The 14,556-nt window shown below is 39.9% G+C and overlaps 1 protein-coding gene across 1 annotated transcript in view; it reads left to right on the top strand.

The window, feature by feature from the left end:
• The window catches only part of col6a3 (collagen, type VI, alpha 3), a 70,892-nt gene extending 61,491 nt beyond the window's left edge, over positions 1 to 9,401 (top strand). The window contains 18 exon segments of the mRNA XM_028392931.1: positions 139 to 189; positions 274 to 309; positions 409 to 471; positions 722 to 784; positions 1,095 to 1,127; positions 1,472 to 1,508; positions 1,627 to 1,638; positions 1,732 to 2,225; positions 2,317 to 2,419; positions 2,607 to 3,308; positions 3,420 to 3,522; positions 3,608 to 3,663; positions 3,806 to 4,066; positions 4,493 to 4,567; positions 5,666 to 5,851; positions 6,220 to 6,294; positions 7,223 to 7,408; positions 8,598 to 9,401. Of these exon segments, the coding sequence (XP_028248732.1) occupies positions 139 to 189; positions 274 to 309; positions 409 to 471; positions 722 to 784; positions 1,095 to 1,127; positions 1,472 to 1,508; positions 1,627 to 1,638; positions 1,732 to 2,225; positions 2,317 to 2,419; positions 2,607 to 3,308; positions 3,420 to 3,522; positions 3,608 to 3,663; positions 3,806 to 4,066; positions 4,493 to 4,567; positions 5,666 to 5,851; positions 6,220 to 6,294; positions 7,223 to 7,408; positions 8,598 to 8,638 (2,577 nt within the window). The 3' untranslated portion in view covers positions 8,639 to 9,401.
• The last annotated feature ends 5,155 nt before the right edge of the window (positions 9,402 to 14,556 follow it).

The following is a 14,556-nucleotide window of genomic DNA, read 5'->3' as shown; positions in this document are numbered from 1 at the left end:
CCTGAAAAAGATGTGGTATGTTTATAATTAGGGAATTCATAGTTTTGTAGTGCTTTTCACATTTCGAAAGGGGAGAGAGAGAAAAGAGGAATGGTTTACCCTTTTCCCTCGAACTGACACTGTTTTGTGATTTCATAGGGTGAAGATGGAAGAGATGGACTTGGCACTCCAGGACCTAAAGGAAGAAAGGTGTGTGGTTTGTGAGGTGTTGTATGTTTGAAGTGAAACTTTTGGCAAACGATACTTCAGGTACGCATGTCTTTGTCCTTACAGGGTGATGAAGGTTTCCCAGGATTCCCAGGAGCTAAGGTAATGGAAAAGACTGAATAACATGCTGCACTGTACAATCAGCCAAAGTAGGCCTATCTCTTGTGTTACTCATTTGCAATGGTTCTCACATCATTTCAGGGAGCAGCCGGAGACCCTGGCTCCAAGGGCGGACCTGGAATAAGAGGAAACCGCGGACAGAGGGTAAGCTTGTTCCAAAGCATTACTACACATGTTTGGTGCAGTCCACCGGAGAACCGGTTTTGCATCATCATCATCATCATTTTTGCATCATACATAAAGCATACATTCCTCGCAGTAAGTTCCATGGACATTAATGTTGTTTCAGTCTTTGAAGTAAGTGAACTGTAAAAGTCAGGCTGTTGTGAACTATTAGCAGCTAAATGCTTTAACAATTTTTTTTATTTTAAATCACACTATTGATTCTTTCCAGGGTGTCTCTGGAGGTATTGGGACACCAGGACAGAAGGGAGAAGTTGGATATCCTGGTCCATATGTAAGCATCTTAAATTATGCAGTACTTTTGTAAATCCTATTTTAATAATGTGGTGTCACTTAGCGTTTCCACAATACAAACGTACTACTACAAAAAAAATAGTTATCAATGGCATCTTTAAATACACACAATACATTGTTGCAGGTGGTGTATTGTGATAACATGGATATTATAAATTACTGTACACAATAACTGTGGTATTGTCATGACATTGTCATTTGCCAGTTGTGTCTTCTTGTGATTTTGAACACAATGTGTATATTGCAAATGTATTCATATTTGTAAAAGCAGATTTTTTTTGCTCCCACAGGGTCTCAAAGGGCCTAGAGGACCAGGTGTTGTGGTATGTGGTCATTTATTTACATTAATTCAACTGAATTTAATATGTATCCAAAATGGGGACCATTGAAGGTCAGAAGTGTCCATTGTTTCACACCAAGTTGCCCTACTTTTCTATCTAAATACAGCTATGCACTTAAAATAATCAGTGTAGAATAATATGTGTAGAATAAACAACAATTACTTGATTGAAGACCACAGTTGTACACAACTGTCAACACATTTGCAGACAATATATACAGAACGTAAACAGAGCTCTTTGTTGAGCCCTGTAGTGGTAGCACATACTTGAATACATAGGTTCATAACAGCCTGTGCAAACACATGTTTTGTTTTTTATCCTTTCAGCAATGTGACCTGGTCAAGAAGATCAGAGACAACTGTCGTAAGGATAATTTTATAACTTTCAAAAATGCCAATTATTAGGATGTTGAAGTAATGATATTAATGCTTGTGTGATACAAATAATAACAGTGTTTTTTCTTTATATTTTTATTTACCAGCTGGCTGTTATGGTAAGTACTAACATGGATTTCATTTCATAATGTGTTCGATGTATGTGTTGTTTCCACTGCCAGTTAAAATTCTCTTTGTGTTTGCACCCTCAGGTAAACAGGAATGCCCACTTTATCCCACTGAGCTGGCCTTTGCCCTGGACGTGTCTCAGGGCCTTGGCCGTCCAATTTTCAACAACATGCGTAACACAGTCCTGAGTATTGTCAATGACATCACAATCACTGAGAGCAACTGTCCAAGAGGAGCTCGGATTGCTTTGACCCTGTATAACAATGAAGTGACCACTGAGGTCCGCTTCGCTGACGCGTTGAGGAAACGAGCCCTTGTGGAGCGCATAGAGGGACTGCAGATACCACAGACAAGAAAGCCCCGCAGCCTGGAGACAGCCATGAGCTTTGTGGCTCAGAACACCTTCAAGAGGGTGCGCAGTGGTTTCCTCATGAGGAAGGTGGCCATCTTCTTTGTTGGTGATCAGGTTGGTCAGACGCAACCCATCACTAGTGCAGCTCTCCGCCTCCATGATGCTGGAATCTCCACTCTGTTCTTGGTCAACCGTGAGGACAGAGCACTCAGCAGAGCAGTGCAGGTAACAGAACACCAATATCTCAAAGGGGAACTTCAGGTGCCTTCAGGAACACACACATTATAACGTTGTTTTACTTGTCCTCAAACACCAGGTCAACAACACAGCACTGGCCCAAGTAATTGTCCTTCCCACCGCTGGAAGTGCACAGTACAAGTCAGTCTTCCAAAAAATTATGAACTGCCATGTCTGCCTGGGTAAGAGCTCTAAGAGTCTGCTTTTTTCTTATATTTTATATATTTTGTTGCTTCAAAGGGCAAATATAATTTGGAATGATTTGTCCCTTTTTACATTTTTAAGCAGAACCATAGCCACATTTCTATTTTAAAGTTGTAATCATATTTTATATATATGTATATCGTTTATTTTTTTTTTTTTTGTCAGAGGTCTGCTCTCCGGACCAAATGTGTGACTACGTGCCCCCAGCAGCCAGTCGAGATAGAAGATCATTCACCTTAGACATGGATATTGACATGGCATTTGTGATGGACAGCTCTGAGTCTACCTACCCAGCTGTCTTCACTGAGATTAAGCGCTACATAGCTCACATAGTGGAGCAGCTTCATGTGTCCTCTGAACCGGTGTCATCAGTTCACCATGCCAGAGTGTCTGTAATCCAGCAAGCACCATACGAGTTCCTCAACAACAAAACTGGCTCTCCCATCCATGTGGACATTGGGTTGACTGAGCACCGCTCTGCTCAGGATATTGTCAAATTCCTGCTGGAGAAAATGCCTCAGTTAGAGGGCGGCCGGGCCCTAGCAGCAGCCATTGAATCAACAGTGGAGCAGGTGTTTGAGAAGGCACCTCTCCAACGTGACAAGAAAGTCCTCATGCTCTTTGTGACAGGAAGTGTGGCAGAAGAAGAGGAACAGCTGTTGCGTATTGCAACTGAGGTCAAGTGCAGAGGCTACATCCTAGTCATCTTTGGAGTGGGTGAAACACTCACTGCTGGGGATGCTAGTGTTCTCTCACGTATGGCGAGCGAGCCCACAGATGTCTTTTTCAAGAGGCTGGAGAGCATCTCACTCTTTTATGACAGATATATCCAGACATTTGGCCAGCTACTGCCAAAGTACATCAGCAGTAAGTTCAATGCCTGGTTGTTCTTCTGGTCATTGTATATGTATGTTTGTATGTTCTAGTATCAATACAACTTGTTACATTCCTCTAATCAGTGTGTTTCATGCGTTTTAGTTGAAAATGCCTTCTACATGTCTCCTGAATTCTCCAAAAACTGCAAGTGGGTCCAGAGTGATCAGCCGCTAAAAACAGCCCTTATGTCGTCACAGCAACATGAGTAAGATTGCATATCTTTTTACACTGTTTCATTGTTGATTTGTTTTTAACATTGTTGTGTTCATATCTCATCGCTGCATTTCTAGGAAACATCAGAAACATCATGAACATCACCAAACTGTCCATGAAAGTAAGCACAAAGGTAAGCTCAAAGTTTCGTTTTCTTTACAGGAGGAAACACCTGTCACATTCATTACATTCATCTAGTATAGATATGCTATTGTTTTTTCCTGATTTTACTGCACTTGATTCTGACTTGACACCTCTACACCTTCACCATTCAGACACAGACGAGCTGCACGTCTATAATGTCACCTCCAGCAGCTTTAAATTGCGCTGGAGCAGCCCGGACGCCAAGCACTTCGTCTACTTTGAGGTAGTGGTGACGCGCCTGTCGGACCACGCCCTGGTGCTGAAGACTAATGTGTCGGGCACAGAAATTTCTGTGGACAACGTGGAAAGTGCTCAGACGTATCATGCTGTAGTCACAGCCCACACAGCAGAGGGTCACACTGTCTCCACTCGCAAAGGTGTCGTCATGACCAGTGAGTAAAAAAAAAAAAAAAAAAAAAAAAAAAAAAAATCCACAATTTATCAAAAGCAATCGTTTATACTTAGAAGAACCTAGGGAAGAACAAAGGGAATAGGATTTGAATACCTTCTGAAGCAGTTTTATGCTCATTTTATTTCCACAAAGCCAGATTATAAAATCTAGTTTCTAGCGTTCTATTTTATTTTCCAATTAACTTGCCTCTTTTTGAAATTAGTATAGTTCCGCATTCAACTGTGCCACAAGAGCAGGTTGTATATTTGGTTTCTGGCCTCTGAGTTTTTAATCTAATTTAGATTATTTAAATCTGACAGAAGCACAAACATTTGTTTTGTCTCTTTGCAAGTAAATTAAGCAAAACTAAATACTGTAAGTAAGTAACTTCTTTCTATTAATGCGGCTACTTTGTTTCTCTTCACAGAAGCAGCAGAGCATAAGCCAGCCAGCTCAGGCAGCAGTATGGTTAAGACCACACCACTGGACAAACCAGAAACTGGTGGGTGACTGCGCATGTGTCTGTCTGTGTAGTTTTTATAATATTTTATCAGCAGCCTGACATTAGAGGAGCTTTTCAACTAAATGTTTTTTTTTTACCTAGTTCATAATGTCGTCTTTGGATGTGCGGCACTAAAAGGGTTTTAAATAAAACCTGATGGTTCAATTCAAAGAACATAAAGTGCTTTGCTGTAATGCAGCAATAATTTAACTCTACATAAATGTGTTATTAATCATCCTCCTGTGTACATGGCCAGACTGCACTGCAGGTCAGAAAGCCTTACTAAATCTGCAGCTCAGTGTCAGTGCTTGTAGATGAACTATTTTCCATAATGTGTTGTGACAAACAAAGCAGACCAGACTTAAATACCTCTGGAACATTTTTAGCTAGAAAGAGCTGGGATAGGTTCCAGCCCCCTGTGACTGCAGGACAAAGCGGGTTCAGATGATGGATGGATACTGGAGAAGATTTACATTACACATTTCTCTTTTAGGACTGTAGCCCTACAGCTGCTGCTTCTTGTAATTGACACACAACTGAAAGCATAACTCAGACATGAGTACATCTTTACAGGCTACACATTCTCCACCCACCCTTCAGGCATTGAGTTATATTAACGGAATATAACGGTTAATGACTCTAAACATTTTACTGCCACTCCTCTGTTTAAACAGAAAGAAACACTTGCTGGGCCACATAGCCCTGTTCACAATAGATAACTAAAATTAACTAACATTTAACAGTAGTTAGCACTCACTTTTAATTCACCTGTAAAAACACAGAATTCATCCTCTTGTTCTACTGACAACTCTAATAATCATATATAATATTCTGCCCCCTCTACTGACTGCAGAGCCAGGATGAATGTAATTCCTTTTCCTTTCTATGTATAACTCATAACCATACAGGACCCTTTGGACATGCCAACCTTTCATTTTGTCTTTACCTGCAACCTTTTAACAGTTTACTCAGTATCTGCTGTATTTCTCATGTCGTTGTACATTTGATCTTAACACAAACTCATCCTCTCTCCCTGTCTGTCTTCACGTTACCTCTTTGTTTTTTTGTTTTGTTTGTTTTGTTTGTTGCATGTTCTAGCTAATGAACTTGCAGACCCATGCTCACTTGACTATGACCCTGGAATGCCATGCAAAGACTATCAGGCTAAGTGGTTCTTTGACAGAAAAAACGGGTTCTGTGCTCAGTTCTGGTATGGAGGTTGTGGAGGGAATGAAAATAGGTTCGACACTGAGTCCCTCTGCTTGAAAAACTGCATGAGGTCAGGTGAGTGGTTGTCAGTGCGGGGATGTGCCGCTGACGGTGTCATGCAGCACATTATGTCATGCAAACTTTTGAAGTAATAGCTTATATTTATCAAAACAGGTGCTGATCATGTGATAGTAACTGTACTTTTAGCTTATATTATTATGTTGATAAGTATTGTAAAATAGGCATAGAGAAAAAGCCAATTAAAATGTTAATTTAGACGTTCTAAAGGAACTTTCATAATTAGGTTTTGATTGAAGAGGCACTGGGATATGGACTAAGTCTTAACATAATTGATTGGTGATTTGTGACAGATTTACACACAATTCCTTCTACAATGAAAATCCTCCTGATGATGAAACCACATGTTTTTTATGTTTTCACAGTGCCAGAGCCTCAATCAAATGTGCAGCAGCAGCAGCAGCAGCTGGTTGAACAGGTGGAGATCCTCCCTGCTCCAGGTGAGATCAGATACACACAGACTGAGAATAGCATATATATATATATATATATATATATATATATATATATATATATATATATATATATATATATATATATTAAGTTACAGTTCATCCATTCCAGCCCCCTATTTGAAAGTCTTAACAGACTTTGATGTGAGTGCACGTGTATGTTCTGCCATGCTGGCCATTGGAAAGAAAGAACAAAACACTTCCCTCTTTTGGTTGAGTGTCAAGCAAATCCACATCAAAACAAACCGTTTTAGACCACCCTTAATGTTGGGCATATATCCGGACATACAGTTACCAGCCTTGCATGTTATATCAGAGTTACATAATTCAATTTCCACAAACTCCACTTACTTTGGGAAAAAAATGAAACCTTTTGTATTCCACCACAAACGCTCCTCGCCTGCTCTGCTGCTCATCAGATTATCTGAAAGCCAGAGCGAGTGAAAAGCCAAGCATGGAAAAATGAGAAGGTTATGCTTTTGTCAGAGGAGTGAGCCAAGTCATAACCACAGAGAAAATGAATGGAAAGCCTTGTTCACCGCTTCATTGTGTTTTTGGCAGCACTCCTCATACAGAGTTCAATTTGTCAGTACCTCATCAGTGTTGGAATAAACTCCCACATACAGCATAGTAATACAAAATCTGCTTTCAGCCAAATGCACTTTATCTCATGATTATGGAAAAATAAAAGTCTGCTATGCTGGAAGTGATTTGGTTCCATCCCTGAAAAGTTTAATGGCGTCATACTCATTTCTACAACATAGTTTAATGACAGATCCATCATTTCAATTACTATAATGGTAATGACACACACTAACAGGTGATTGCATTTGCACAAGGTGTAATTAAGCATACTTAGCATGTCTTGTAGATGCATACTTTCACTGATTATTATTCTTTGTCATTTCCTATCCAGTGTCTTCTACAACCGTGGACATTTGCCAGCTTCCCAAAGAAGAAGGCACCTGTGCCAAATTTGTCCTCAAGTGGCATTATGATGCCCTCAGCAAGAGCTGCACACGCTTCTGGTATGGAGGCTGTGGTGGAAACCAGAATCGCTTTGACACACACGAGCAGTGTGTGAAGGCTTGTGGAAAACCAGGTACGATTTATCTCAAATGAAAGACAGTATCATCTTTGATTTATAACATGGTTTGAACTGTTTGTAGTCCACATTTGTCACATAATACTACACCAACTTCAACCAACCCTAAGCTAACCCATATAGACTGAATAAAGATGGAAGAGCATTCTGTGACTAAAGGTTTCTGAAGAGTGGTTTTAAAGCTCAGAATCCAAATATGGGCAAATAGGGTGTAGCATAAGTAGAGCTGAGGTAGGCAGGAAGCAGGAAGTTCATGATCTGATGCTAACCTGTCACTCAAAGCAGTTATGCCTCTTAAATATGCAAAACTTCAAAGTGATACTTTGCTGCTGAAAGGATAGACGTCATCAATCTTGAGAATCTGTAGAGTGGAAAGATGGTAGAACACTCATAATGCACTGCACTAAATACAATAGGACTAATCAATCATATCTAAATTCAGTCAGTAAAGTAGTCCTAAAAAATGTCCTTTCACATCAAAACTGTCAGTAAACATGTTTGCACCAAGGTTACTGAGCATTGCGTTGTAGGGCAGTGCATCCTGGATGTTTACATCTTTGACATAATGGAACCACAAAGCCCCACAAAGGTCCTGTAACAACAATTTCAAAATATTTCCACTTTTCTGCTCTATAGACACTAAACAGCTGAGGCAAGTCCATCTTTTTTGCAACAGTATCAGCTGGTTGCTGCTGTACCTATGATTTATAGCACATGTCTATGTACATGCTTCAATCAGTGGGGTGTAAAGACAAACAAGATCCATACTAGTAAAGCTGATGGTGACCTTCCATTGGCAGCAGACAAGCTGCTGTGTATATTGTGTTTGGCTGAACAGCATGAAAAAAGAAACAAGCAGTAACAGAGAAAACATAATGACACACACATGGTGCACAAAGTGAACAGTTTACTCTACAGGCATAGTTGGCGTGCACACTGGTGCTGTCAAATGCTGAGCTACACATGGACCTCCACAGGGGTGTCCATTAATTTATGGACACATGTGGGAACACACAGACACCCTTAGCTGCTAGCCTAACATACACATAGTGTTTCCTGTGTCATCCCCATGTTTACATAGGAAGAAAGATTATAGTCAAAGTCTGAGTCAGATTAAACGACTGCAGATGATGTTCAATTGTGTACTGAAGAGCTAACCATGTTTTTCTTCTCCATTCATCACCAGCACCAGTCAACCAGGGAGTCATTGCCTCAATAAGAACATAGGTCAGAAGTGACAGACGTGGCCAGCTTTTACCTCCAGTAAGGGGATTCTGAGGAGAACCATCTGAACATGGCCATACTGTAAAGATGCAATACCTAAGCAATGGTGGCTGCACTGGATTCCACAACCAATGAACTTTGTCCCCAAACATTCTTGAAGTTCACAACAAGAAAGAAGGCAACACAAATTGCTGCATGATTTGTTTTAACCTACTGGTGCTACATAGTAGTTTACAGATGGAGATGAGTGCATTTAGTTTTGTAAAATCAAGTTTCCAGGAACAACATCTTATACGTTTTCTAATGCAGTTTTATAATAAAGAAACATATATGAATATCTTGGACAGAGATTAGCAATAAGTCAGTACATGCAGGACCAGCATTCAATGCAGTAATGCTTTTTATATTGTATTTTTTACATTCCACATTCACATTGGCTTATACTGTTTTCACTTGATCCCTGTGGAATCATTACTTCACTATCTCACATCACAGAATCCACAGCAATGTTTACACAGCGCTTGTACAGCAGTGTGTGTGTTTAAATGGCACACTGTTTGGATGCAAACATTGATGAAGCTTTAAGTGCACTTATGGATATGTGGCCTCAAACACACAATTTCCAGCTTTTAAGAAACAGAATGTACTTGTCAAGCTGTTTTTGTTTTTATTTTGTTTTCATTTGGGTTTACTGAAATTTGTGTTTCATCTGGGTAAGAGGGGAAATAAAAATGAATTAGACTTTCTAATAAACATGAGCAACTGATTCTTTTCTTCCTTGTTTTGAATTAAATGTCGTCCACCAGAAAAACAATCCAGAAGAAGACAATATGTTTTCTATTCTTTCAACATGGGAGCTGTGTCTTTCATGCATTTATACTGTGCATCAATTATATGAATGGAAGTGGTTTTAAACCTCCTTATAGACAGAAAGTACACATTTTGGCAAATAAAGTATTGATTATATAATACAATAATATTAGATACCACCATGCTCCTAAACAGCTTTGAAAGATGATTGGAAAGAAAACTGGGATTCTTAAATATTACAGTTTCAGAGAAGCAACTCACAATGAATCAGATATCAGATATGTTGTTTTAACGTTAGCAGCATATCTGTAGTTACAACTCCTGGCCCTTCTACAATATGATTTGCTCCCTGAGAAAGGATCGCCTGGCAGCTGTTCTCTTGGTGTCTCCCTACTGCTAAAAGAGTGAGATCACCCTGCCGTCAGTAGAATTACACTGGGGATCTTATTATTTATGTGGATGCCTTAAAAAGAAAACTGAAGATAAACAGGGAGCATCATTATTTCACATGAACAAAAATTCCTGACTACTGCAGACATCAGAGACGCCACTGACGTTTACACTTGCAAAAAAATTAAATCGATTTTCTTCTCACAGGCCACACCTCTGAAAGGAACAGGTTTCATCTATAAAACGTTAACGTACTGCACACTGCATGAAGTCTGTAAACATTACACCGTGTAAGCACTAAATGAGCATGTTATACTGCACACTCACAGATTTGTTTGGACAAAAGCATCCCAGAGTGATCAGATAATCCTTTATAAGCAAACAAAGTAAGAAGAGGCTTGGTCATTTTCTGGAGAGGAGATTAAATATTTGGTCTGAGAAACCAAATGTCCCGATGACGTGCTTTCTATTCAAAACTAGAAAAACCTCCAGATGACCACTTCGCTTCATTGTTTTACACCACAACAGTTATTCCCAAGATGCAACCTAATGGATCATATAATCCTCTGGCAATAATAAAATTAGGATTTTTTTGTTATTGTTTTTGGTCTCATGCAGTATTCATGATGCAGACTGAGCAGTTTCAGTTTTTAGACAATAGTGTTTTTCAATAGTGTCAGAAGTGTCCATTAAGAAACGGTCTTTTCTCAGAAACCTGAACCTGAATGCAGACTGAGAGCTATCCAACATCAGTGATGAATCTCACTAATGCTCTATGGGAGAAACATCCTGCAGTTCCAAAGAAGAAAGAAAGAGTAAAGTCTGTTTTTAGCTGCAGATAATGTCTGTTCCTTGCAGTCGCATGTTTAACTGTCTGCATACTTCTGGTTAATTAGTCTGCATTGGCTCTTTTTGATTGGCTTTAATCTCACATTTGGTCATTATGGTTTTGTAAAATTCACTGACAAGGCTTTAATTAATGTGGCACTCGGTACTCCTCATTACATACAGTGTCAGCATCACTCTAGAGGCACTTATTCAAATTCAACCCTCTAACAGAAAACAACTGCTCACAATTAATGTCAGGACTTACTTGATATATTTACACTGGTGCTCCCAGTGGGTGGGGATTCATACTTTTGGACAGATGTGACATGTCAAGCAGTTGCGCTGCATCTTAGATTCAGATGTGCAAACATGCTATCAGTATCCCATACACTGGTTTTTACAGTGTAACGGCTGACTGTGCGGTATGTATGGTGCTCTACTGGGAGATGATCAGTACCACACTTGTCTCAGCAGCTGCTTCTCTCTCTGGGAACCTTTACAGTAGGGATCATACTGAAATGTGATGACATACTAATGCTAATGAAGTGCTGGTGCTGTCATCACTACTATACAATTCATCTTTAGTGTTACTTTTTTCTGACCATGTTATACTGGATATCAACTGACACAGGCACACACACACACACACAGCTCACGTCATGCTTAGTTTACATCGAATGACAGATAATGTATTGCCCACTCTGTTAAGTCATCCAGTAAACAATGGGTGATAGTTTTTCGCAACTGGAAACATCTAACAAACACTGTTTGTTAGATGGTCGACCCTTCTAAACCAGACTCCGTGATGTCACATGCATGATTAGGGTCTGCTAATCTGCAACAAGAATGATAATCTGATAGACTTCAATGGAAGTGCTTAAGCAAAAGGACCAAACACCATGAGACCGTGTCAGTCAGTTTTTTGTTCAGGCAAACACTGTGGCAGGAGTAACTGTGGTAACAGAGATCAAAAACATTTAGTTTTGTTTTTTGACCCTAACCTTAAATTTCATCCATAAACCTAACTAGAGAAAAAAATTATGAAATGATTGGTATAATTTCGTCACTGTTGTAATTTCCTTTTATAATCCCTATTGTAGTGTTTTGGGATTAGACATTCTTCCATACTTCCATACCACCACCCTCACAGATCCCTGTTTGGTTTAACACAGGGCCTTTGTGACATTTTTGGTGTGACACTTTCATTAAAAGTACTTTTGTGCTACAGAAGGTTAAACACCTTGCCAGTGGTCTTGTGTGGTAGAAGAAACGGGGGCCACAGTACTGGTAAATTCTGTGTCAGAGTTTCCGGAGTGTGCAGAACGTGACTAACAGCAGCTCACTGTGGCCACATTCAGCACAGGCCAAAGCAAAGCACCCGCTCTATTCCAACATGCAGCCACCAGGCAGTGTGAAATAAAACAAATATCCTCAGCACCTTAAACAGAGCAAATCATTATACTGCTTTCAGGAAGGTAATGGATGGGTCATTAAGGACATGTGAAGAGCTGGAATGTCTTTTTAGCTCGGTTCCTTCTCCTGTTTTTCTTGTATCATCTTCCTCTGGCTGTGTTCCATGGTTCATATTCAATACTATTCAGAGACCCATTACATAGTATGTCAGATGGCAGGAGTACGAGCATGTTCTGCCACATCCAGCCACATTTTGCAATACTTAAGCTAGCAGACTTTATTGTCTTTTCTTACCCACAATCCTCTGTGCAGAGGAAACTATGACACATGAGCTGCAGAGAGACTATTCAGCTGATCAAGTAGGTCACAGTTCAAACTGCCATGTTGTGACACCATAGTGTGTGTGCAGTAACAGTATGCACCTTCTGAGGGCATTGGTGATAAGTAATAAAAGTAAAAAACACTACTAGCATCAGTTATTTCACAATGTGTCAAATACATGTTGATAAGGAATCCTGACCAACTGAAGCTCATTAGCTGGGTAAGTAGCTGCTGGAGGTTTTTTCACTGTTAACTTTTTCTAGCTTTAATAAGCAACCATTAAAACAAAACAAAACAAAACAAAACAACAAAATGGCAGACTAACTAAAAAGCAAAGAAAAAAGTATATAGTAGGATTGAATTACTGGTGCTGTCACTGGCAGCTGTGTTACATGTTACGTAGCTGAGGGGTGTGTCTTTTATATGAACTGTCAACAGCATGTATTCCATAGGACTTCTATAGTGAACAAAAGCTTGATATGCATATATTTGTGCAACATGATGACTCGGCATTTGAGTGAGTGCAGACATTTGTAAATGAGCAAATGCTTTGCCACCAAATAAAGGCTGATATTCTTTCCTTGTATTTAAAGCCTTTTCTTTCATCTCTTAACTCACAAACAAAAACCTTCTGTCCTGAAGTGCAACATTTTTGCATCCAACCAGTGACAGGGTAATATTATCAGGAGTCGGTCAGACGACAGAGGCTCTCATCACTGGCAGTGCACCGAGTGGGCTCCTTTGGCTCCACCATATGGTGCCTGTGGTCACCTCCTCTGCCTGATGATTCATAAAGGCCCTGAGGACTGCCAGTGTAAACACTGTTGGAGAAAAGAGCCTTTCTGCCACTAACTTACACAGTTCATACAGATCACTGAAAAATGTGTGGTCTGATGAAACCTTGAAACCAAAAGGGCATTAGTTTGACTGTATGACTTTTTTTAATAATAATTAGAGGGTTTGAACTATGTTTGATGCTAGGAAAATCAAGCTAAGCAGGCCTTGAAGATGCCTTGGTGAATGATCATGTATCTGGTTTGTTCAACTACTTTCCAGTTGATGAACTTGGCAAGAGTAAACTATGAGCGTGGGAGCTCTGCTCCATCCCTGGCGACCTTATGCCGATTTCATCCAAAAGAACAAGGGGAGGGGAAAATAGAGGATTTTTTTTTTTTTTTAACTGCCGTAGCAGCACACATGCATCCATCGATGACTCACACTGCTGGCTCTGCGTCTTTCCACCAGGGCCATAAAAGTCAGGGGCCTGTAATGACTTTCACATTGAGCAGCAGAGCTGTAAATGCACAACTATCTGCAGCTCCTGAGTCAGAGCAGAAGCCACATAAAGACTCTTTAATTCCCCTTTCTCATTGTCTCTTTTGGTTCTGTTGGCACAACATGGCCATTCTGTGGCATCCCTGACATGCTAGTCAGCTACTGCCCATTCCTGGTCAGGCTGAATGCTGAGCATACAGTCTGCAAATTTCCCTGGATTGGTAACCTTTGATCAGTGCCAAGTTAAATGTCTGCCACGAAAGGCATCTGAGAGAACAGAAGGAACAAAAGTTACTTCACTAGCTTCTGGATTTTTTTATATATAACTTTGTTATATAACTTTGGGAGGACGGTAAGGTCATTAGGGTCATTATAGTTCTTATGAAATGTCACATAGCAGAAGAAACAATATATATGACAATTATCATGAAACAGATATATCACAATCTGTACCAACACGGAATTCATTCTCACTCAAACATTCATGTACAATGTTGGTTCCAAAAACCCACAGTGCTACTTTGGCTTGTGGAATGTGTGAAAAATGGGATTTCAGCAGACAGACAAACAGCAACTGTTGGTATGCATGAAACTGAAATGGTTTATAAAGTCCAGTTTTTCTCTCTGGACTGTCCACACAGAAAAAAAGGTCATCCAAAAAAAAATTCACAAATGTGCAGAGGTTGGCTGTAGGCTTTCACCAGACTTTCACCAGGCCTAACTTAAAAACGTAACAGTTAAAATATGAGTATTAAAATGATTTTGTTGGTGGTTTGGATTGAAATAGTAACAGCTCCTTTGACACAAACTTAACACCATGGATGCAACAGGCAGGCACCACATACATCCACACTGTTTGAAACCCCTGGAGGTATTGACTCTTT

The sequence above is a fragment of the Parambassis ranga genome, chromosome 21 (genome assembly GCF_900634625.1).
Source record: "Parambassis ranga chromosome 21, fParRan2.1, whole genome shotgun sequence".
Lineage (NCBI taxonomy): Eukaryota > Metazoa > Chordata > Actinopteri > Ambassidae > Parambassis > Parambassis ranga.
This window is presented reverse-complemented; position numbering and strand designations above follow the sequence as displayed.